Below are 24,882 nucleotides of genomic sequence, written 5' to 3' on the forward strand. Positions count from 1 at the left end.
CGAACGTGGATTCGATATATTTTTGGTATGGTGAGCTGCACTTGAGCTGCACGTGAATGTTTACTGAAAGTGTTATTGAAAGAGTGGTTCTATTGTGTGTAATGTTAGGGGTGAAAATATTCACATGAAGGCCTGAGTATAAGAAGAAATACGCAGTTTATTATGTCAGAATTCTGGGAGACAAGATCTGGGGGCTCTGCAGCTCCTGACAGCACCTTATCCCACTTGAGCTAAGGCTCACACAGGTTAATATACAGATTCAAGGGACGGAATTAGTTGTTTTCTCATTTACATACAATCAATCAACTATATTCGCGTCACACTTATTACATGCAGTCAATCAATTTTCCTGGCATACCCAATTATCACATATATTGGGCAGCACGGTAGCCTTGTGGATAGCACAATTGCTTCACAGCTCCAGGGTCCCAGGTTCGATTCCAGCTTGGGTCACTGTCTGTGCGGAGTCTGCACATCCTCCCCGTGTGTGCGTGGGTTTCCTCCCACAGTCCAAAGATGTGCAGGTTAGGTGGATTGGCCATGCTAAATTGCCCTTAGTGTCCAAAATTGCCCTTAGTGTTGGGTGGGGTTGCTGGGTTATGGGGATAGGGTGGTGGTGTTGACCTTGGGTAGGGTGCTCTTTCCAAGAGCCGGTGCGGACTCGATGGGCCGAATGGCCTCCTTCTGCACTGTAAATTCTATGTAAATATTTGGTTGAAGTGGGTTTGTCTTACCCGCCCCTAACTTCATACAGAAGTCATTCAAAACTAACTGTGTCCTGTCTACAGCTGTAGACCTTGAGCTTATCAAGGATACATTGCATGTCTTGTTCTATGAAGCTGTTATCAGTGGCTGTTGGGACACTCTCTATACATACCCACGCTTGGGTCTCATGAGACAGTTTACAGGGAATGAAATGAAAACCGCTTATTGTCACAAGTAGGCTTCAAATTAAGTTACTGTGAAAAGCCCCTAGTCGCCACATTCCGGCGCCTGTTCTGGAGGTTGGTACGGGAATTGAACCATGCTGCTGGCCTTCCTTGGTCTGCTTTCAAAGCCAGCGATTTAGCACGGTGCTAAACCAGCCGTGGCTTGTTCAGCCATTTTATATCACAAAATAGCTAACAGCCATTTTGTGTCTTTTCTGATATTAACAGCATTGTGTATACACTATCTATTTCTACAAATTGCCTCAACTAAATAGGCATCTAAGCCAATGAGTACCTTTTGTTTCATCAGAACTATTCAAAAGTAATATAGTGTTGCTCTTTCTAGCTTTAGTCTATTTGCTCTGTTATAGGTCACCTTTGCTCATGAGTCGCCAGGTATCTTTATGATACCGCCACGTGGTTCAAGTTTAGGTTATGATTAATAACACAGCACACCGCTTAGTAAGGATTAAAACAACGGTCATTTATTATATACAACAAGCAATATTAATACCCTAATACTACTTTCTATATAATAAACCTATCACTACTGGCCAATACTTAACTTAGGAAGAGCCCACCAGGTCAGGGAAACGAATGGCTTGTCCAATCAAATCTGGCCCGCGGGATTCAAAAGGCTGCTACAGGTCGGTGGCTAGGTGTCTCTACCGGATAGCGATCGTTGGATTCACACTTACAGTGGCCGGTGGTTGGTCTTGTGAAGGTCTTGAGCAGGCGAAGATGAGAGAGAGAGAGATCTGAACTTGGACCTTTACTTTTATAGAGCCCAGGGGCTTTCCGCCTCCCGGGGCGGCCCTTGACCCTGAGTCCCAAGTGATTGGATTCTGTCCCCAGTCTCTGGGGTCGATGTGTCCAATGGCGAGGCGATTCCTCGATCGGGGGGTGGTCGCTCACCTGTCTTTGTTTCGGCCATTGCAGGCGCCGACAGGTCTGGCCCGGTATTCAATTGCTAATATGTTGCAATTGTTCCCGGGGATAGCCGATTTAACTGTGGATGTCTGAGTTGATTAGGTGTAAACAGTCCTGAATGAAACTGCGGATACCTAGGTTGATGGGCTGTTGATAGCCCTGAGTATCGATCTGGGCTACGTTCCCAGAGCTGAATATGCAAACCTGTCTGCAGCTGCCTGCTTGTGTCCTTTTGGCTGCTTTTCCCAGCAGTCTTTCGGTTTAGCCATTTTAAACAGGGTTTTGGCCAGATTAATCGGAACGCAGCCATTTTACATGGCTACATTCCCGCCTTGTGAACCTAACGCGAAGCGTGAAGGATCACATAAATTTTGTCCTCTTCGTTTCCCGACTGGGGGGGGGCACCTCCCCCATGGCCACTACTCTGACCCTAGCTATGCACAAAAATTTACCTAAACAATTCTTGAGGGCGCTATGTCAGGCAAGGGCATGTGTCTGGGAAATAAATAAACTGGGAACCTCTAATTTTACCTAAACAATTCTTCAAACTTACAGTCTTATCTCTCTGTACAATAATAATTACAACATTTAATATATTCTTTCCTGGCTTGGCAGTCAAGCTCAGGATCATACATTTCCATACATTCTCTTTTATTTATTTACAGGAAATTTTATTATTCATATGTCGCGGGGGTCTGGGGTCTGGTTGTAGCCGAATATCGGGGATTGGATCCGATAGACCGGGGTTCGAGCGCGGTACGCTCTCCTTTTCCACTTGCGGAGGCGCATGGTCTGTACTGCACAACTGAGTATAGCCAATGCCAACAGTGCCTCAATGATGTATGATGGGGAGTACCAAGTTATGAGCTTGGCACACCAGGATAATGCAGCGTGGTTGGTGACTGGGCCCTCGGTGCTACGGGGCAGTGAAGCGTTAACGGCAGGGGGGTTTGGAGTAGTGGGGTCCGCGTTCCCGCGCAACAAAAAGTCCATCATAAGCATGTTGAGCACGAAGAAAGGAGTCCTCATGGCTGTCTTCTTTCCTTTCTTTTCCTGTGTTCGCTGGTTTTCTCCGGACTTGGAGCTTCTGGAGTTCTGTAAGACAAGCATAGTGTCTGTAAATACTTCGGTTTAATATCTGGTGTGTTAGTGTGTCTGTCCTTCTTGGGGCCAATTAAACCCTTATAATTGGTCACAGCATGTGACTCTTTCCCCCCCCCCCCCCCATTTAAAAAAAAAAAAAAAAAAAATGTTTGGACACGGCACACTTCCCAATGGTGGACCAGTGCTAACTTTATCATCCAAATGCTCTAGGATGTAAATAGCATGTGGCAGCAACCCAAAGGTTGCCTAAATAAAATAAAACGGTTTTTGAAAGTAAAGTTCGAATGAGGTGCGTGTGGGCCGCGACGGGTACGATTTGGGTGGAGTCCCCGGGTAGGACGGCTACCAATACCGTATCTTCCCTACCCGAGCGTTTTTGACCAACGGGGGGTCCCCAGGCAGGGCGGGTCTCACGCCGTTTCTCCACTGCCTGAGCGACCAAAGAACGGACAAAAATGTAGTCATCATGGTGGGGTTACTGTTCTGATTCTACCATCCAATCAGAAGAGTAGCTACGATCGGGCGTCTGGTCTGGTGGGCCTCTGAGGTAAGTCCTCAGAGGCATCGGCCGAATGGGCGTGTGGCCGCGGTGGGTGTCAGTGGGAAAAGTTAAAAAGTTCAGGTGAATGGGTGTGGGGCGGTGAGAAAATTCTCCTGTAGGACGAACAACATTTAAATTCTCCTGTAGGACGAACAACATTTAACAAACGGACTGACAACATAAACATTTAACAAACAGACATGTAACATAAAACATTCTGCAGGTTCCATCAGAAAGGACAACACTTTTCACCAAGTGTCTCCTTTAAATCATCATGTGGACACCTCCGTTCTCGGCCGCTACGGGCTCTGCCTTTTTCTTATCGAGAGTGCCTGTCGGTTGGGCACTCTGTGGTTTCTTAGGGCCTTTGCATTCCCTAGCAAAATGTCAAAACTCTTGCGGTTTGGCTGGGGGGCTGTTCTTTCCCTCGTTTACCCAGGCGGGGTTGTGAAGAGTGGTTCTTACTGCCTGCACGCCTGCGGCGGCTTGGTTTTCCTCGGGCGTTCTAGTGGCTGATTTACTGTGAGCCGCTTGTTCCCAAACGCGGGACAATCTCTTGACCACCCACATCTCATTATGAGCCTCCTCCGAGGGGTCATAATTGTTACAGGCATTCTGTCCTGCTTCCGTGGCATGGGAGATAAGGGTGCGGGTCCACTTGGCCATATTGTCTGCAGACAAATGGGCGCGATCTACGTTGCCGAAAACGGCTTCAAAATGAATCCAGAAGCGTCCTGCGAACGCTGTGGGGTGTTCAGACTTTTTCTGTCTGCATTTATTCAGACCGTCTACGGGGTCGCCCCGGTTGTACCCGATCGCATCCAGGATCGCGGTATGCATTTCTGCAAGGGTGCCTCCTCCTACATTCTGTGGGTCGGGAAGGGCTGCTGCGACCGATGGGTCTAAGCTGAGGACCGTGAGCTTTACCTGCTCTTTCTCATCCAGGCCGTACATGGTCGCCTGGTGTTTGACGGTGGCAAAGAAATGGTGTGGGTCTGAAGCGGGGAGGAACGGTGTGATTTTGGCACACGCGTCCCGTAATTGGGTCACTGTGAGGGGGGTGGAATATAAGACGTCCGTCGTGTCTGCTGTGGCGGTGCGGTGGGTTGTTACAGGGTTCATGGGAGCCTGTATTATCTGTTGTGTGGGGGGTGGGGGTGCTTTCCTCCTTTGGGGTTTTCCCTGCGCACATGCTCCCTGAACACATCGCTGCGCTGTCTCTTGCAATTCTTCCCAATCAGGGCCATCTTCCTGTTGTAAACTTTCCCCAAAGGTTTCTTGAAATCCCTTTTGGACAGAAAGCAGTGCTTTCAAGTCTGCAATCTGCTTTCGGCACTTTGCATGGTCCAAAGTACTCTGCCTTTGTTCTGTTGTTGTGGCGTGGAGCGCTCTCAAGGCTGCCTTGAGATCACTACATTGTTTCTGGAGCTTCTCTAACTGGTTTTCTGTTTCTTTCTTTACCAGGACTGCACGCTGCAGGTCCTGATAAGCCTTCTCATACTGTGACTGGAAACTACTCAAGTGCGCCAGACAAGATTGGTGACCCCTTTTGGCGTCAGCCACCTCTTCGTCTTTTGCTGCTAATTTCCCTTTCAATTCCTGGTTCTCTTTCTCAATTTCACATATATCGGTTTTACTTATCCGATGTATGCCTTCTATTTCCTTGCGGAGCGTCCTGACGACCCCCTCTGTGCCTCGCAATTGTGCCAGACAGGACACAATTGCCATCGGCTTGCGCGCTTTTGCTAAACTCTTTCTGTGAATCTCACTCGGGTTCTCCCACCAAGTATGCCCTATACTTCCAGGACCTGAGTCGTCGTCATTGCAGAAATCCTTCCACATGGGCCATCCTTTGCCCTGCAGAATTTTGCGGATTTCCACTTCCCAAACGGGACACTGTCCCGCTCCTACGCTGCTGATTGGTGCGACAGCAAAATCTTCGGGGTTCATGAGGCGCTGCATCGCTTGCATTGCCTGCATGGCTCTCTCTTATCTGCTCGGTACGTTCAAATTTGGAACAGGGGGCCAAGGTGATGTGGTAGATACGGGTACGGCTTGCGCTAATTTCCGAAATACCAACTGCCGATAGTTTTGACGCAACAAAAAGTCTATCAGTTTTGCCTTATAACCCTGTTAGTTACGCATGCATATACACACTTCCGAATTGTGAATTATTAACCAGAACCGCTTGAACACTTGTGGGTTTTTTTTTGTTTCTGATTGGATTCTAATTCAAAATGTTGGGGTTCTCCCGGAGTGGTTTTCCACTTCTATGTCGGGTCCCGGCGGAGTCGCCAATTATGTTGCTCTCTCTAGCTTTAGTCTATTTGCTCTGTTATAGGTCACCTTTGCTCATGAGTCGCCAGGTATCTTTATGATACCGCCACGTGGTTCAAGTTTAGGTTATGATTAATAACACAGCACACCGCTTAGTAAGGATTAAAACAACGGTCATTTATTATATACAACAAGCAATATTAATACCCTAATACTACTTTCTATACAATAAACCTATCACTACTGGCCAATACTTAATTTAGGAAGAGCCCACCAGGTCAGGGAAACGAATGGCTTGTCCAATCAAATCTGGCCCGCGGGATTCAAAAGGCTGCTACAGGTCGGTGGCTAGGTGTCTCTACCGGATAGCGATCGTTGGATTCACACTTACAGTGGCCGGTGGCTGGTCTTGTGAAGGTCTCGAGCAGGCGAAGATGAAAGAGAGATGAGAGAGAGCGAGATCTGAACTTGGACCTTTACTTTTATAGGGCCCAGGGGCTTCCCGCCTCCCGGGGCGGCCCTTGACCATGAGTCCCAAGTGATTGGATTCTGTCCCCAGTCTCTGGGGTCGATGTGTCCAATGGCGAGGCGATTCCTCGATCGGGGGGTGGTCACTCACCTGTCTTTGTTTCGGCCACTGCAGGCACCGACAGGTCTGGCCCGGTATTCAACTGCTAATATGTTGCAATTGTTCCCGGGGATAGCCGATTTAACTGTGGATGTCTGAGTTGATTAGGTGTAAACAGTCCTGAATGAAACTGCGGATACCTGGGTTGATGGGCTGTTGATAGCCCTGAGTATCGATCTGGGCTATGTCCCCAGAGCTGAATATGCAAACCTGTCTGCAGCTGCCTGCTTGTGTCTTTTTGGCTGCTTTTCCCAGCAGTCTTTCGGGTTAGCCGTTTTAAACTGGGTTTTGGCCAGATTAATCGGAACGCAGCCATTTTACACGGCTACAATAGGAGCACAAATGTAGTTACAGGGCCACCTGTAATTTATATCATAGTCCAGTATCACACAATGCCCTCCAACAGTGACAACCACTCCGCCCCCCCGGCCCTGACTTGTGGCTGTCCTATGTGGGTTTTAATGTTTGCCTGGTTTTTCCAATGAATTTTGGGCAGATTCTCATTGAGTATTTCACTCTGCAGCTTCTGTTCACCCATTGAACTGAAAATTTTCAAATGAATAACTTAAATAATGCGCTGGGGCCAACTGTTGCCGACAGAGCAGCCCACTTGTTCATTATCATTACTTGGCTTTTCTTGTGTAAAAGATAAGCTGGGCAGTAAACTGGGCAAGCCTGGTAATGGGTAAAATGACAGAAGATTGGGGGAAGGTGTTTAAAAAGATATTAGTGTTATACAGAACCAGTTAATACTTCTGAGAGGAAAGAGCTTAACTTGCCAAAAAGATCAGTCCGAGGAGTGCTAAGCAGTGTGGAAGTATAAAATGCCAAGAGATACTGCTAGATTACGTGGATGGGCACAAACTGATTAATGGATTTCGGTATAGGCAAAGGGATCTACTTTGGACCTCAAAAGGATAAAACAGGGTATTTTCTAAATGGTGAAAATCTAAAAACAATGGAGGTCCAAAGAGACATAGGGTCCAGGTACATAGATCATTAAAATGGCATGAGCAGGTACCATAAATAGTTTTAAATGGCTAAATGGAATACCGGCCTTTAGAACCAGAGGACTAGAATACAAAGGAATAGCAGTCATGCTTCAGTTCTACAAAGTCCTGGTTAGACCACAACTGGAGTAGTGCGAACAGTTCTGGGAACCACACCTTGTTGAAGGATATATTGGTTTCGAAGGGAGCACAGTGTAGATTTACCAGAATGTGTTACCTGGACTCCCAAGGGTTAAATTATGAAGAAAGATTACACAAATTAGGCTTGGAGTTTAAAGAAGTAAGTTGTGATTTGGTCGAAAGGAAGATGAAGAGAAATTACTTCCATTGGTTGGGTTGTTTTGGACTAGGGACATCGGCCTTTCTGGAGTGAAATTAAGGAACACTTTTTTTCACACAAAAGGATGGTAGAGGTTTGGAACTCTATTCCACAAATGGCATCTAATTTGAGATTATTTGTTAATTTTAAATCTGAGATTGATAGATTTTTGTTAACTAAAAATATTGAGGAATGTGCGGCAAAGATAGATATCTGGAATTAGGTTGTGGATCAGCCATGATTATTCAACAGTGATCTCAATGTTCCAATCCCTTTCCTGGCTCTGCTCTCTCTGCTGCTTCAATATGAAGTTTTGGCTGCTCCTGGAAATTCAGAAATTCAAGGTCACATACTCACCCCCATTCGAACCACAATCTGGACCCCACCCCCACCTGAGCCCCCATCCCCAACTCTCTGCCTAGTCCTGGATCAACTCTAACCCGCTTCCCTCAACCCCATGTCCTCTGCCACCCGTTCCTGACCCAGCCCTCATCCGCCAACCTGATTTCCCCAGCCACCTAGGTTCCATTCCCCAGTCTTCTCCTCCCTGATCCCGTGCACTGTCACTGTCGCACCCCATCGCACGCTCCAGTTCCTTGACTTCACCCCACGGGTTCCCAACCACGTTCCTCCCTTCCAAGCCCCATTATCAACCCCATAATCCCTGTTCACCCTCTTCCAGCCCAGCCTGACAACCCCTTCAGACTCCTGGATACTGGTCAGTCCGCCAATCCCCTAAGTACTGGGCAGCTAGCTGAGCCTTTGTAAGGAATTTAGGATACAGCGCTTGAGAGAATCAACCCAGCAAAATGACAATCTAGATTGGCCTCAACCACAAAAACGCAATGAACAAGATATATTGCTGATAGGCTTTCCGTTCTGATTGTGTATAACTTTTGAGGTTGATTCCTTTCTGCTTCAAGTGAGTCATTTTGGCTTTGAAATCTGATAATCATCTCATCTTCCATCCATCAGATTGTGGTTCACCACAATTGAAGTTTTTCGTTTATAACAGACTTGTTTATGGGTGGCTTTCATCATGAAAGGTCTTTTTACATGAACCAGTTGTGACCCTGGTCTCTGAAAGATTATGGAATTGGGTGAGATACATTGGGCCTAATTTTAACTCTGTGGAAGTTGTGTTGACAAAGCTCTTGGCAGGGTTCTTGACCCTGGGGGAAGCTGGCTTATGAGTGCCCGAGTGGACCTCTGACTAATTTCCCAGCAGGCAGCCAAGCCCCTGACTCCTCCAGAGGTTTCTGCCCCAGTAACCACTGGTTTTCCAACACAAGAGTCATTCTCTGAATCGACTTCCATCGTTTTAAAACTGCCAGCTAAGTTCAGCTTGTTTGTAAGATTGGCCTGTGACCAGGACTTCCGGGTGCGGCTATGCAGAGCTAGGTCGCACATTCGGCAGCTCCTGCTTGGAACGGACTTTTGGGCTCTTTTACAGGGCCCCCACGGCATTTGTTTGACATTTCCCGGTGTGGGAAGAAGGCGGCAATATTCCCCCGACAGTGTCCCCCAGGAAGGGTATGTCTCTTGGTTGCCAGACACACGCAGAAACAGTGAAGGATTTGGCTGCAACTACAGGATAAACAGGGCCTCTTCCAGCATGCAGGCGGGGGAAGGGCAAGCTTAAAGCTGCAAGCTGACCTGAGGGCCTGTATCAAAGGTGAATTCTAGCAGCAGAGGGAACAACTGTGAAAAGACCTCATCAAGGCCACTGAAGGGACTTCCGGTTGCGGTGATGCCTAGCTAGCCGCACGCTTCGGCGGCTCCAGCTCCGACGGACCTTCGGGCTCTTTTAAGAGCCCCAACGGGGAATTTTTCGACGACGCAACCCGGTGTGGGGCGTGTGAGAAGGGAGTCCCCCCCAAACGAAGGAGGAAAAAACCGGCGGCGGCGGCTGCTGCGCGAGGAATCGTCGACCAAAGGGTCAGAAAGAGAGAAGTACAAGATGGCGGCGGAGAAAGCGCAGGCGACATGGGGGCCTGAGCATGAAATTGTGAGACGGTGCGTGGAGCTGCTGAAGAGGGAGGTGCTGACCCCGTTGCTACAGGCAATTGAGGGGCTCAAGGAGACATTAAAGACCCAGGAGACAGAGCTCCGTGTGGTGGAGCAGAAGGTGACAGATATTGAGGACGAGATCCTGGGCCTGGCGGTTAAGACACAGACGCACGAGGCACTTCATAAAAAGTGTACTGAAAGGATCGAAGCCCTAGAAAATGGAGCGCGAAGGAAGAACCTTCGGATACTGGGTCTCCCTGAGGGTGTGGAAGGAGTGGACTGTGGAGCGTACGCAAGTACGATGCTGAGCTCACTGATGGGTGCTGAGGCCCCTACGGGCCCCTTGGAGGTGGAGTGGGCAAATCGGATTCCGGCGAGAAGACCAAAAGCGGGGGAACCACCCAGGGCGATAATAGTGCGATTTTACCGCCTTAAGGATAGAGAAGAGGTCCTGAGATGGGCTAAAAAGGTGCGGAGTAGCAGATGGGAGAATGCAGTGGTACGGGTATACCAGGATTGGAGTGCGGAGGTGGCGAGAAGGAGGGCGAGCTTCAACCGAGCCAAAGAGGTGTTGCATAAAAGGAAGGTGAAGTTCGGGATGCTGCAGCCGGCAAGACTATGGGTCACGTATCAGGAGAGACACCATTATTTCGAGACGGCGGAGGAAGCATGGACCTTCATCAAAGAAGAGAAATTGGATCGGAACTGAGGGACTGATGCTGCAGGAAATGTTATTGTTAATGTTACGGTGGAAGTTAATTGAGAAGTAAACAGGGAAGGGGGGAGACATTGGGGAAATGTGGGCGCCGGTGAGGGGGGAAAGACGGGACATAGTTGGAGAATGGGGAAGGGGAGGGGGAGGGGAAAGGGAGCTGCGCCATAAGAGGCGGGTCAGGTAAAGGGATGTTCCCGCACCAGAAAGAATAAGGCGGGAAGACAGGCGCAAGGCGGATGGGAGGTCCCCACATGGGGGGGGTCGAGGAGTGAGCAGGAGTAGCCGGGGTCAGTTGAAGTTAGCTGACTTACGGAAGTAATATGGGGGGAGCAATCAAGCTAGAAAGAGATCTAGCGGGGAGGGGAGGAGGGAGGGAGAAGGGGGGGGGGGGACAACTGGGTTGCTGCTGCGGAAATCCAAAAGGAAATGGCTAAAGAGTGGGTGGGCGGGGATGGTGTGCGACGCTGGGGGAGCGAGCGGGAGCGCGGAGGCGGGATATGGGACTGGCCTAGAGAAGGTAATGGCTAGTCGACACGGGAGGGGGGCAGGTAGCCCCCTAGTGAGGCTGATCACGTGGAACGTGAGAGGCCTGAACGGACCGATAAAAAGGGCCCGAGTGCTCGCGCATTTGAAAGGACTAAGGGCAGACGTGGTTATGCTCCAAGAGACGCACCTAAAGGTGGCGGACCAAGTTAGGCTAAGGAAAGGATGGGTGGGACAGGTGTTCCACTCAGGACTGGACGCAAAGAATAGAGGGGTGGCCATTTTGGTGGGGAAACAGGTCGCATTTGAAGCAAAGAACATCGTAGCAGATAGCGGAGGTAGATATGTAATGGTGAGTGGCAGGCTGGAGGGAATGGAGGTCGTGTTGGTTAACGTGTATGCCCCAAACTGGGACGATGCGGGATTTATGAGACGGATGCTGGGGCGTATACCGGACCTGGAGGTAGGAAACTTGATTTTAGGAGGGGACTTTAATACGGTGCTGGACCCGGGGCTAGATAGATCCAGCTCAAGGACCGGAAGAAGGCCGGCAGCGGCCAAGGTACTTAAGGGGTTTATGGACCAAATGGGGGGAGTGGATCCATGGCGATTTCTTAGACCTAGGGCTAGGGAGTATTCCTTCTTCTCCCATGTCCATAAAGTGTACTCCCGGATAGATTTTTTTGTTTTGGGAAGGTCGTTGATCTCTAGGGTGGAAGAAGCTGAGTACTCAGCCATAGCGGTTTCGGATCATGCCCCACATTGGGTGGACCTGGAATTAGGAGAGGAAAGGGAGCAGAGAACACTCTGGCGATTAGATGTGGGACTGATGGCGGATGAGGGAGTGTGTGCAAGAGTGCGGGGGTGTATTGAGAGATACCTGGAGGTCAATGACGACGGCGAGGTCCCGGTGGGAGTGGTATGGGAAGCACTAAAAGCGGTGGTCAGAGGAGAGCTGATCTCCATTGGGGCCCACAAAAGGAAAACAGAGGCCAAGGAAAGGGAAAGATTACTGGGGGAGATTTTAAGGGTGGATAGGGAATTTGCAGAGACCCCGGAGGAGGAATTGTACAGGGAGAGGAGACGACTCCAGACGGAATTTGACCTTCTGACCACCAGAAAGGCGGAGGTACTGTGGAGGAAGGCACAGGGGAGGAGGTATGAATATGGGGAAAAGGCGAGTCGCCTGTTGGCTCATCAATTGCGAAAGAGGGCAGCAGCGAGGGAAATAGGAGGAATTAGAGACGAAAGGGGAGACACGGTGCGAAGGGCAGGAAAGATAAATGAGGTGTTCAAGACCTTCTATGAGGAACTGTATAGGTCTCAACCCCCAGAGGGGGAGGAGGGGATGCGGCAGTTCCTGGACCAATTGAGGTTCCCGAAAGTGGAGGAGCGGGGGGTGGTAGGCCTGGGGGCACCGATTGGGGTGGACGAGGTTATTAAGGGACTGGGAAGCATGCAAGCAGGGAAGGCCCCAGGACCAGACGGGTTCCCGGTGGAGTATTACAGAAAATATGTGGACTTGTTGGCCCCGTTGATGGTGAGGACGTTCAATGAGGCCAGGAAAGGGGGGACTCTACCCCCGACGATGTCGGAGGCGACGATATCGTTAATTTTGAAGAGGGATAAAGATCCGTTGCAGTGCGGGTCCTATAGACCCATTTCATTGTTGAACGTGGACGCCAAATTGTTGGCAAAGGTACTGGCATCGAGGATAGAGGACTGTGTCCCGGGGGTGGTGCACGAAGACCAGACAGGGTTCGTAAAAGGGAGACAACTGAATGTTAACGTGCGACGACTATTAGGGGTGATAATGATGCCCCCAGTGGAGGGGGAGGCAGAGATAGTGGCGGCAATGGACGCAGAGAAGGCATTTGATAGGGTGGAGTGGGAGTATTTATGGGAAGTGTTAAGGAGGTTTGGGTTTGGGAACGGGTTTATTAGCTGGGTTAGACTTCTTTATGGGGCTCCAACGGCAAGCGTAGTTACAGGTCGACATAGATCGGAGTATTTCCGACTATATAGGGGAACAAGACAGGGATGCCCGCTGTCTCCATTGTTGTTCGCGTTGGCAATTGAACCTCTGGCCATGGCGTTGAGAGACTCCAGGAAATGGAGAGGGGTGATTAGAGGGGGAGAAGAACACCGAGTCTCGTTATATGCGGATGACCTATTGTTATACGTGTCGGACCCAGCGGGGGGAATGATAGAGGTTATGCGAATTTTGAAGGGGTTCGGGGATTTCTCGGGGTATAGGCTAAACATGGGGAAGAGTGAATTATTTGTGATACATCCAGGGGACCAGAGTAGAGAGATAGAAGGCTTGCCTCTAAGGAAAGTGGAAAGAAACTTCCGATACCTGGGGATTCAGATCGCTAGGAGCTGGGGAACCTTGCACAGACTTAATCTGACACGGTTGGTAGAACAAATGGAGGAGGACTTCAAGAGGTGGGACATGCAGCCTCTATCGCTGGCGGGCAGGGTGCAAGCAATTAAGATGATGGTCCTCCCGAGGTTCTTATTTGTATTTCAATGTCTCCCTATCCTAATCACTAAGACCTTTTTTAATAAAATAGACAGGAGCATCACGAGCTTCGTGTGGGCAGGGAAAGTTCCGAGAGTAAGGAGGGGGTTCCTTCAGCGTAGTAGGGACAGAGGAGGATTGGCACTACCGAACTTGGGCGATTACTATTGGGCCGCCAATGTGGCAATGATACGTAAATGGATGATGGAGGGTGAGGGAGCGGCGTGGGAAAGACTGGAGAGAAAGTCCTGTAAAGGGACGAGTTTAGAGGCGCTGGTGACGGCGCCGCTACCGATCTCACCTAAAAAGTTTACCACGAACCCGGTGGTGGCGGCAACATTAAATATCTGGGGACAGTGGAGGCGACAGAGAGGGGTGCGGGGAGCCCTGGTGGGGTCCCCAATCAGGAACAACCATAGGTTCGCCCCAGGAAGAATGGATGGAGGATTTCAGAGCTGGTTCCAGTTGGGAATTAGGAGGGTGGGAGATTTATTTATAGATGGGACTTTTGCGAGCTTGGGAGCATTGGAGGAAAAGTATAAGTTGCCCCGGGGAAATTTCTTGAGATATATGCAGGTGAGGGCATTTACTAGACAACAGGTGAGGGAATTTCCATTGCTCCCGACACAGGGGATACAGGACAGGGTGCTTTCAGGGGTGTGGGTCGGAGAGGGCAAGGTGTCAGAGATTTACCGAGAGATGAGGGAAGAGGGGGAGGAGTCGGTGGGCGAACTAAAAGGAAAGTGGGAAGAAGAACTAGGGGAGGAGATAGAGGAGGGTATGTGGACTGATGCCCTAAGCAGGGTAAATTCCTCTTCCTCATGCGCCAGGCTTAGCCTGATTCAATTTAAGGTGCTACATAGAGCACACATAACGGGAGCAAGATTGAGCAGGTTCTTTGGAGTGGAGGACAAATGTGGGAGGTGTGGCGGGAGCCCGGCAAACCACGCACATATGTTTTGGGCATGCCCGGCACTGGAAGGGTATTGGAAGGGAGTGACGGGAGTGATTTCGCGGGTGGTGAAGGCCCGGGTCAAACCAGGCTGGGGGTTAGCTCTATTTGGAGTTGCGGAAGAGCCGGGAGTGCAGGAGGCGAAAGAGGCCGACGTTGTGGCCTTTGCGTCCCCAGTAGCCCGGCGCAGGATCCTACTCATGTGGAAGGAGGCGAAACCCCCCGGACTGGAGGCCTGGGTAAATGATATGGCGGGGTTCATTAAACTGGAGCAGATAAAGTTTGCCCTGAGAGGATCGGCTCAAGGGTTCACCAGGCGGTGGCAGCCATTTCTCGACTACCTAGGGGAACGTTAGAGGGAAGACAGATGACCAGCAGCAGCAACCCAGGGGGAGGGGGGGGGGGGGGGGAGGGGGGGTTTAGTTTAGGTCAAAGATAAAGGGGTTTTGTTACTTGTGTATTGTTTAAAATTTCTGTATTGTTATTGTTGCGTTTGCTTTGTAAGAGGGGAAAAATTGTTGTTTGGGGAAAAAAATTTCAATAAAACATTTATAAAAAAAAAAAAAGATTGGCCTGTGAGAATGTGCAGAACCTTATCTCCCCTTCTTTGACTTTTGTTAAATCCAGCAATTGATGAACTTGAGCCAGGTCTTTCGTGGTAAAACGATTCTGCAATTCTCTTCGGTTATTGTCAATAAAGCAATTAAAGAAAATCCCAGGTTTAGCTCCCAGCTTGTGCTGAAGTAGCTAATCAGAGTTAGTCAGCAGTAAGGACCCTTCGATTGCTCTCAGCTGATCAGCATTTCTTTCTGTAATTGCCTTCCAGTGACCCCTTACTACAAAGTGAGCATGCACATTAAATGTCAGGAGGGAATAGGTCAGCTATGTGGGTCCTGACAGCCCCTCAGACAACACCTGCATCAATAATGGCCGCTCCAGCTATACCTCCAGAGTTGCATCTTCAGCTGAGGACAAGTTCATGTAGAAATAAAGCTGTGTGGTCTAATGACTTCCAACAGCAGACTGGATTTGTTGAACTTTTGTGTTATTATTTCAACGGATTCTTTTTTTTCCAACAGCGGCAGCACTTGGCAACCTTGTGTCCGATGTGGCTGGCCTGGGGTAAGTATATCTTAAGTACTTGAAACGTTATGAACGTGAGGACTGAAAATTGGAGTGTTTACTGTTTATATCCCCAATTTCCTACAAGTGTGATGGCACTGCATCCGGTTCTAGGGTATTTTTTCTAATAGGTAGTTGGAGAATAACATTGCTGCTGAGCTACTTAACGTCTCACAAGTGTGCGTGCAAAATTTATTAAATTTTGTTAACCTCTGTAAATCAGCTGTTCCATTTAGATTTTGGTCATTTAATTTTTTAATCAGGGGTATCTATATGTTTTGCTGTATTTATCATTAAGTTTTTTGGCTCAGTCAGGATAGTGGTTGCCTGCACTGGATACAGTTAAGGCTATGGACTTGACCATATCCTGTCTGTAGTGCTGAAGACCTGTAGCCCTGAACCAACTGTGCTTCTAGCCAAACTGTTTTAACACAGCTATAGCATTGACAAGTGCACAGAGAAACAGTTAGGTTTGGAGTTGATTATAACTCTACTTCAGAACCGGCCTTTTGACATTCATTTCCTCCACCACTGGTGCAAAGCGTCACTGCCGTGCGCCATCTACACCATGCACCCTGACTTGGAATTATATCACCATTGCTTTTTCATTGCTGGGTCCAAATCTGGGAACTCTCTACTGGACAGCATGAGGGTGTGCCAACACCACCCAGACTGTGGAGGTTCAGGATGGGGCTCACCACCACCACCTCGAGGGAAATTAGGGGTGTGCAGCGAATCCAACATCCCATGGGCAAATTTTTAAAAGCGCATTCCCAAGCATCTGTGCTCTTCATGTTTGGGATGAGTTGAAGGTAGTCGAAGTATGGTGGTGCTTTGATTTGAGGGGGCACATTGGTTTAGAGCGTCCCGCCCCTGTACGAGAACCTCTTCCTGCTGTCAGAAGCACATTGTTTCCTGTGTGCTGTTGCATGTTCCTTGTGCCTAACTTGCAACTTGTTAACATAGGCCTGGTTGTCGCTTTGATTCTTTCCCAAAAACATGAAACTGCGGGAAGTGAACGATGGGGGCAAGACGAGGAAGAATCTATGAACTATTCATAAATCTACATTTTGATTAGATTCCTAAATTGCCTTCCACGGTTGCCGTCTTTTATGTGCATGTGTGTGAGTAAAATCCTTATTTTCTTTTGTAAAATCAATGACGTCCCTTCTCGTTTTTGATTTTCAAACTGGATTGTTTTCGCACCGTAATCCGAATATTTGCCAACTATTTGTGTGGCTTGTAAAGAGTATTGCAATTGGCGCCTGGGCTGAAGCCGAAAATCACAAACTATTTGTGCTGTCACTTCATGAGAGCACAGTGGGACTGAGCTTCTTGTCATCACTGGGACAAATACACTTTTGTATTATTAGTCCAACATCTACTGGCCTGTTTAAATGCCTCTCCCCATCCGCTAGGTTGGAGTGAACACTTCTCCGCGTTGATCTCGGAAGTACTTGTCCTCTTCCCATCTTTGGACGTCACTTGGCAGTGCACGCTGCAGTTTCAAAGCTTGCAATTGATAGAAACCACCCCGCGCTGGAAACATAATAATTGCTGTGAGGTGCTGACTACCTACCTGCGCCTAGTTTACAGAACATTAGCAATTCAGGGGGGCTGGTTGCCCCTGTTACATTCCTTCCCCACGAGGACCTGTGACCATTATGGATTACTGTTTGCCAAATTTAATGAAAGCTAATGTCACTTTTAAACAATGTTTTCAGACTTGCGGGGTACGTGGAAGCTCTTGCATCAAGGTTGGGCCTGCCGAGTCCTGACCTGAACCCAAAACAAGCCGACATGTGGCAAACCCGACTTAGCTCGCAGCTGGTGAGTGTTTACATTTTCCGGTAACCCTGCATCTAGACCCCTCTCTCTCTCTCCCTCCCTCACGCTCTCACTCTTGTTTCCTGATTTCCAATGTCTCGGTGGCCTATCTTCTACAATTTGGATATATTGCATCTGGAACCATGCATTCCATTGTCCACGTACGTTAGTTTAAAATAATAAACCGAGATATCATAGTCCTTTTTTACAGCTTGCACGGAGGAATTGGGTTAAACTGGGTTCCATGTATAGCAGATGGATGAGCCATGTTGGAATAAATTAGATTTTACTAAGTGGCGCTGCCTTTGGAGCAAGTGCCCACTCCATAAGTGGGTATATTTTCCAAATTATACCCTTAACAGTTTACAATCCATGTCGAGAGACTCCTTTTATAATTAGGGGTGGAAAGCACAATTATATACTTTAACAATAATGTTCTGATTTAAACTGTCCAATCAGGTGTTCATATTCTTCTCCTCGGAAATCAAAGAGCCAGAGACTTCAAGTTTCTGATACTTCATTTTTTTCTCAATGTGTAACGCAGCTGAGAGCAATCAATTGGAGGAGGCCATTCAGCCCCTTGAACCTATTCCAGCATTCCATTAGATTATCCCCGATCTGCATTTTAACTTCATCTACCGATCAACACCCTGGGACTTACCATTGACCAGAAATTGAACTGGACTAGCCATATAAATACTGAGGCCGCTAATGCAGGTCAGAGGCTAGCAATCCTGCAGCGAGTAACTCCCCTCCTGACCCCCCAAAACCTGTCTACCATCTGCAAGGCACAGTCAGGAGTGTGATGGAATGCTTTCCACTTGCATTAGTGAGTGCAGCCCCAACAATATTCAAGAAGCTCAACACCATCCAGGACAAAGCAACCCGCTTGATTGCTCCCCCTTCCAGAAACATTCAGTCGCTCCTCCAAACAGTGGCAGCCGTGTGTACCATCTACAAGATGCACTGGAAAAACTTGCCAAGGTTCCTTAGACCGTACTTTCCAAACCCACGACCACTACCATCTAGAAAGACCAGGGCACCAGATACCTGGAAACACCACCACCTGGAAGGTCCCCTCCACCATCCTAACTTGGAAATATAGCGCCGTTCCTTCACTGTCGCTGGGTCAAAATACTGGAATTCCTTCCTTAACAGCTCTGTGGGTGTACCTACACATCAGGAACTGTAATGGTTCAAGAAGGCAGCTCACCACCACCGTCTGAAGGCCCACTAGGGATGAGCAATAAATGCTGGCCAAGCCAGCGACACTTGCATACAGTGTATATTAAAAAAAATTAAACCCAAGGTTCGGTAACCCTGTTAAAAATTTAAATTGCCTCAGATTTTTGAGAGAGAGAGAATTCCAGATTTCTATTATCTCTTTCTAGGAAGAAATGCTTCTGGTCATCACCCTGAATATCCAAGCTCTAATCATAGAATCATAAAATTTACATTGCAGAAGGAGGCCATTCGGCCCATCGAGTCTGCACCGGCTCTTGGAAAGAGCACCCTACTTAAGACCACACCTCCACCCTATCCCCGTAACCCAGCAACCCCATCTAACCTAAGGGCAATTTAGCATGGCCAATCCACCTAACCTGCACATCTTTGGACTGTGGGAAGAAACCGGAGCACCTGGAGGAAACCCACGCAGATATGGGGAGAACGTGCAGACTCTGCACAGACAGTGACCCAAGCAGGAATCGAACCTGGGACCCTGGTGCTGTGAAGCCATAGTGCTAACCATTATGCTACCATGCTGCCCAAATATTGCAGTTATACTTCCTTGATCTGGACTTTTGCCAAAAGCAAATCTATAATCATCTGAAGCATTTTAATTAGATTACCCTCAAACATCAATACAAAGAAACACAAGCCTACCATGCACATTATCCTCACCATTTAACTCTTTTACCCTTTGGTGGATCTGTACTGAATCCGATCAAAGGCTGTTCCCAAACTGAATGAATCCTTGTATAAATGCATTTTCTCACATTGGTTGTTCTTTAATCAGATTGGTTTGTCTACACCTTTTGGATCATGAGGAATACAGGAGAGCGCATCCAGAGATGGTGATTTTCACAAATGTTAGTGGATACATTGGCCTAAACCAAGTGGCAATCACCATCAGATTGCTACCCCGCTCCTACTTTTTCCCACCACACCTCCACATTTCTGGCTGGGACTTCCGATCCCGGCTCCTCGGAAATGCGGAGTGTGCCTGAAATGGAAGTGCTTCTTCGTGGCCTGGATCGCCACAGGAAGACTAGCCTAGCCCCTGTGTTTACAGCACCAACCGCAGTGTTCTGTTAAAGTAGAGTTAAATGCCCCTAAGCTTCTTTGAAAAGTTGAGGGGGAGAAAAGTTAGAGGGGGAGACGGAGTGATCAGGGCAAGATTCAGGGGTTTGGGAGCAGCTCGTTGGGTGGTGGGAGATTGGGGGTCGGGGGAAGTTGGTGGGGGGTCAGTGTGGGTGATTTGGGGTTCAGTTGTATAGATCCCCAGTTCTTTCCAGAATGGCAAAGTTCAGTCCCTTTGTGAAGCACATCATACTCAGCAGCTGATCTCTGGTGATGCAGTAGATGGGGTTGTTTAGAACATGGATGCGAAGAGGTAAGAGACTCCTGATTGATAGATGATGACCATAAAGGAGAACAATATGGGTCAGAGTTCCTCTTTTCACAGCTGTCAAGCTGCATCTGGACGACCTGTCTGCTGGAAAGCTGGACATGATGAGAACAGGGTCCGACTTAGAATCATAGAATCCTTAGAATGCAGAAGGAGGCCATTCAGCCCACTGAGTCTGCACCGATCCTCCGAAAGAACGCCCAACCTAGGCCCACTCCCCTGCCCTATCCCCATAGCCGCACCTATCCTTTGGACATTAAAGGGAAATTTAGCATGGCCAATCCACCTGACCACATCTGTGTGAGGCAGCTGTGCTAACCACTATGCCGCCCACACCATTAGTCACATCAAGTATCCTGTCCCGACTTGGTACAATTCCCAGCCCTTGAGGGGAACAATTAGAAAAATACAGTTTTGCTTGCAAAGAGATTCATGTACCAACGAAAGCATCAAAAATAAATCTTGGGCAGCAATTATAATTTGTATCACAGAAGTGTCTTTCCTTAAATGCTGATTTACATCCTGTGGACTGCTGCACTTCCCTGTACTACAAAGAACAAACAAAGAACAAAGAAATGTACAGCACAGGAACAGGTCCTTCGGCCCTCCAAGCCCGTGCCGACCATGCTGCCCGACTAAACTACAATCTTCTACACTTCCTGGGTCCATAGCCCTCTATTCCCACCCTATTCATGTATTTGTTAAGATGCCCCTTAAATGTCCCTATCGTCCCTGCTTCCACCACCTCCTCCGGTAGCGAGTTCCAGGCACCCACTACCCTCTGTGTAAAAAAACTTGCCTCGTACATCTACTCTAAACCTTGCCCCTCTCACCTTAAACCCATGCCCCCTAGTAATTGACCCCTCTACCCCAGGGAAAAGCCTCTGACTATCCACTCTGTCTATGCCCCTCATAATTTTGTAGACCTCTATCAGGTCGCCCCTCAACCTCCTTCGGTCCAGTGAGAACAAACCAAGTTTATTCAACCGCTCCTCATAGCTAATGCCCTCCATACCAGTCAACATTCTGGTAAATCTCTTCTGCACCCTCTCTAAAGCCTCCACATCCTTCTGGTAGTGTGGCGACCAGAATTGAACACTATACTCCAAGTGTGGCCTAACTAAGGTTCTATACAGCTGCAACATGACTTGCCAATTCTTATACTCAATGCCCCGGCCAATGAAGGCAAGCATGCCATATGCCTTCTTGACTACCTTCTCCACCTGTGTTGCCCCTTTCCGTGACCTGTGGACCTGTACTCCTAGATCTCTCTGACTTTCAATACTCTTTTTAAAAAAAATATATATTTATTAAAGTTTTTTAACAAAACAATTTTTTCCCCTTACAAACAATAACCCCCCCCCCCCCCCCCCCCGTAACAAAATAACACAAAATCGCCCTGAGCCAGATATATACATGGTAAGATGATATATTTACATAGACTTTCAATACTCTTGAGGGTTCTACCATTCACTGTATATTCCCTACCTGCATTAGACCTTCCAAAATGCATTTACCTCCAAATCATTTATATATACTACAAACTATGTACTGATGGCATAGATTCCATAAAACGACATGACTGCTTTTGTGACATTAAAACTTGTGCATGGCACAGCTGCACTTGACTGATGTTCATTCAGATCACGCTGAAGTGTTTTTCATTCTACTGCAAGGATGTGTTGGCAAATGATTGAAATTTTATTGCCAAAATGGAGCCGCTCTTTCCATATGGTCACGGTTTGTGGATTGGATGACACCACGAGCTGCCTCAAGGTGCATTTGGATTAAAACCTTCTCCTCCTCTCATTGCTTTAAAGACCATGAAGATTTGTTCGGATTCTTTAATGGTCTATTTTTTGACTCAAGATCACGGCTGTTCCATTTTTCACATTGAATTTATATTCAATCTAGATATTTGTTCCCTGGAGAAGGTTAGCTATCTGTCCGTGGAGTTTCATTTCTGATTTACTGGTTAACTACATCATGACATTTGTGCATTTTCCCCAACACTGCTAATTTATTTCACACTTCTTAAAACTGCGAAGAGTCTTTTTTTTGAAGGACTACCTCGATAGCAGTGCCTAAAGACTTACAAATTCAGGCACTTGAGGTAAGACAATTAGCAATTTTTCTTCCGTTAGGTTTTTTGGGGCGGGGGAAGCCTAGTAAACTGATCCATTTTACCAGCCTGTGTACAACTATGTCCACATATGTGATTGTTAGTGGGCAGCATGGTGGTGCAGTGGTTAGCACTGCTGCCTCACGGCGCCCAAGTCCCAGGTTCGATCACGGCTCTGGGTCACTGTCTGTGTGGAGTTTGCACATTCTCTCCGTGTTTGCGTGGGTTTCGGCCCCGCAACCGAAAGATGTGCAGGTTAGGTTGATTGGCCACGCTAAATTGTCCCTTAATTGGAAAAAATGAATTGGGTGCTTTAAAATTTATCAAGCTCCTCGCTAACCTTTTCAGTTTAAATAATTGGTCACCACAATTTAGTCTCTTCATTATCAATCTCTCTATCGATGCTTTTGGGAAGTGCAGTCCAGCAGCCTTAGTGACGAATATGTGGAATTACTCTTGTGGCTTCCTCTAAACCCAACAATGTGTACAATTAGGACCAGTGTTGAAAGGGACAGCAGCAACTATAGAGTTTAAAAGAGTAAAAGACTCCTTGATTGAAACAAATAAGATCCTGAGGATGTTGACAGGGTGGATGTGGAGAGGATGTTTCCCCTCGTGAAAGGTTATTGGGGGATGCAGGAATGTGGAGTTGAGGTTGCAGTCAGATCAGTCCTGTCCCTGTGGAATGACGGAACAGGCTCGAAGGGCTGAGGGGCCTACTCCTGATTCATAGGCTCATAAGCAAATATGCTTTTAGTGGCTGTAAACACAATTTGAAAAAGCTGAACCTCTGGAGCCCTATTACAAAAAGAAATAAATATATGGACAGAATGCACAATTGGTGCTGAAGTGTGTACCTCCGTGATGAGATCTTTTATTTGCATGTGATGTAGGATCGATGCAGGTGATTGTATGATTGAGCCTATTCAAGGGGTTTAGGTGACAACCTAAATTGGATCAATGAAGCTCAAGAACTTTGTTATCCTTCACAGAGAATAGGATACTTTGTGGTGTCAGGATTCCAATTTTTAAGTTTAATTTTGGATAGGGTTTTCACTTGGCCCTTGAGTTTTTTTCCCCAGTGAACTGAAGTTCGTGCATCTGTATTTTTGAATTGTGGTGTGTTTTGTAGTAAGGGGTCAAGAATTGCAGCAGTCAATCCTTCAATTTATTAAGAAAAGAATTTGGTTACCGGGAGATTTCATTATCTTGTCATGTTGAAAAGGGTAATATTTAAAAGGAGTAAATTTGTGTCTTGTATAACTACTGTAAATCGATCGGGTCAGGATCGGGGTTCGATCCCGGCCCTGGTCACTGTCCGTGTGGTGTTTGCACATTCCCCCATGACTGTGTGGGGTTCGCCCCCACAACCCAAAGATGTGCAGGTTAGGTGGATTGGCCACGCTAAATTGCCCCTTAATTGGGTACTCTAAATTTATATTTTTTTAAAAATGGATCAGGTCACTCACTCTCCTTCCTGTCGAGTTGCCTCGGCCCTAACCTCTGGAATTCTCTCCGTTAATCTCTCTGCGTTGCTACACATCTCTCCTCCTTTAAACTATTCTCATATCCTACCTCCTGTCCTAATATCTTTGGACGATACTCAGTGTACAATTGTGTCCGATGCACCTTACACTAAAGGCACCATATGAATGAATGTTAAGTTGTTGGTTTACCTCACCAGCGGCCCTCTTATCCTTCTCAGCATCTTTGAGGTTGCCTATTTTAGATGACATTGTGATTTACTTGGTGCACGTGTCCTGTGGGAATTCATTTTGAGTTTGAGTAGTGTGCGCTCGGGAGAGTTCTCATTGCGAAATGTCGTGAAATGATAAAATGTCTCTCCTTCCAGTTTCATCAGCTTCTCATTCAAACCAGGATTCCGAGGTTATGGCTGATTAATTGCATTACAAAGTCACCTTTAACTATTAACATCTGACAAATCACGCAAACTTTTAAAAAGCCTGAACAAGTGCTAAAGCAAAGTGTCACAGTCACTCATTTTTAATCTACTGAAATGAATAAATTATGAGCTTTAAAACCTCAAATCTTTACATGTTTGGCAAGAAATGAATTTTATTTGAATATCTTAATTTTTTTCTTGTACTGCTTTTGAAGCAAGTCAGGATGGCATGGGAGATAGACAGTGTCTGAAGAGGACAGCAGCAAGAAGACTTGTGAAATCTTGCATCATAGAATCCCTACAGTGCTGAAGGAAGCTGTTCTGCTCATTGGGTCTGCACTGATGCTCCGAAAGAGTGCTCTATCCAGGCCCACTCCCCTGCCCTATCCCGGAACCCTGCACACCTTGGGACACAAAGGGGCAATTTAGCATCGTACTCTCTTTTAAAAAATGTTTAAATCATTTATATGAATGACTTGGTCAGAGGGATTGAGTGCTGTATATCTAAATTTGCAGATGACACCACATTCGGAGGCATATTAAGTTGCATAGATGGCAGGTAGTTCCAAAGAAATATAGACAGTTTAACCGAATGGCAGTCCCCTGGCCGATGCAATTCAATGTGTGCAGTCATCTGCATTGGATCCAAGGAAGGGACATTAGTAAATTAGGGGGTGGGAAGAGATGGTGGCGTTGTGGTAACGCCACTGGGCTATTAATCCAGATGTTCGGGCTAATACTCTGGGATAATGGGTTCAAATCCCATCATGGCAGCTGGTGGAATTTAAATTCAATTCAAATAAATCTGGAATATCCGCTCTCCCTCTCAAAGGAGAAAGCAGCCGATGGTCTTCTGG

General features: G+C 47.5%; 1 protein-coding gene across 2 annotated transcripts in view; it reads left to right on the forward strand.

Moving 5' to 3' along the window:
• The window catches only part of tmem65 (transmembrane protein 65), an 83,270-nt gene that overhangs the window by 55,058 nt on the left and 3,330 nt on the right, over positions 1-24,882 (forward strand). For both annotated transcript variants that reach the window (XM_072467068.1, XM_072467069.1), the window contains 2 exons: positions 15,502-15,544; positions 17,269-17,374. In XM_072467068.1, the coding sequence (XP_072323169.1) occupies positions 15,502-15,544; positions 17,269-17,374 (149 nt within the window). The remainder of the gene's footprint in view (positions 1-15,501; positions 15,545-17,268; positions 17,375-24,882) is intronic.

This window comes from Scyliorhinus torazame, chromosome 11, assembly GCF_047496885.1.
Source record: "Scyliorhinus torazame isolate Kashiwa2021f chromosome 11, sScyTor2.1, whole genome shotgun sequence".
Taxonomy (NCBI): Eukaryota; Metazoa; Chordata; class Chondrichthyes; order Carcharhiniformes; family Scyliorhinidae; genus Scyliorhinus; species Scyliorhinus torazame.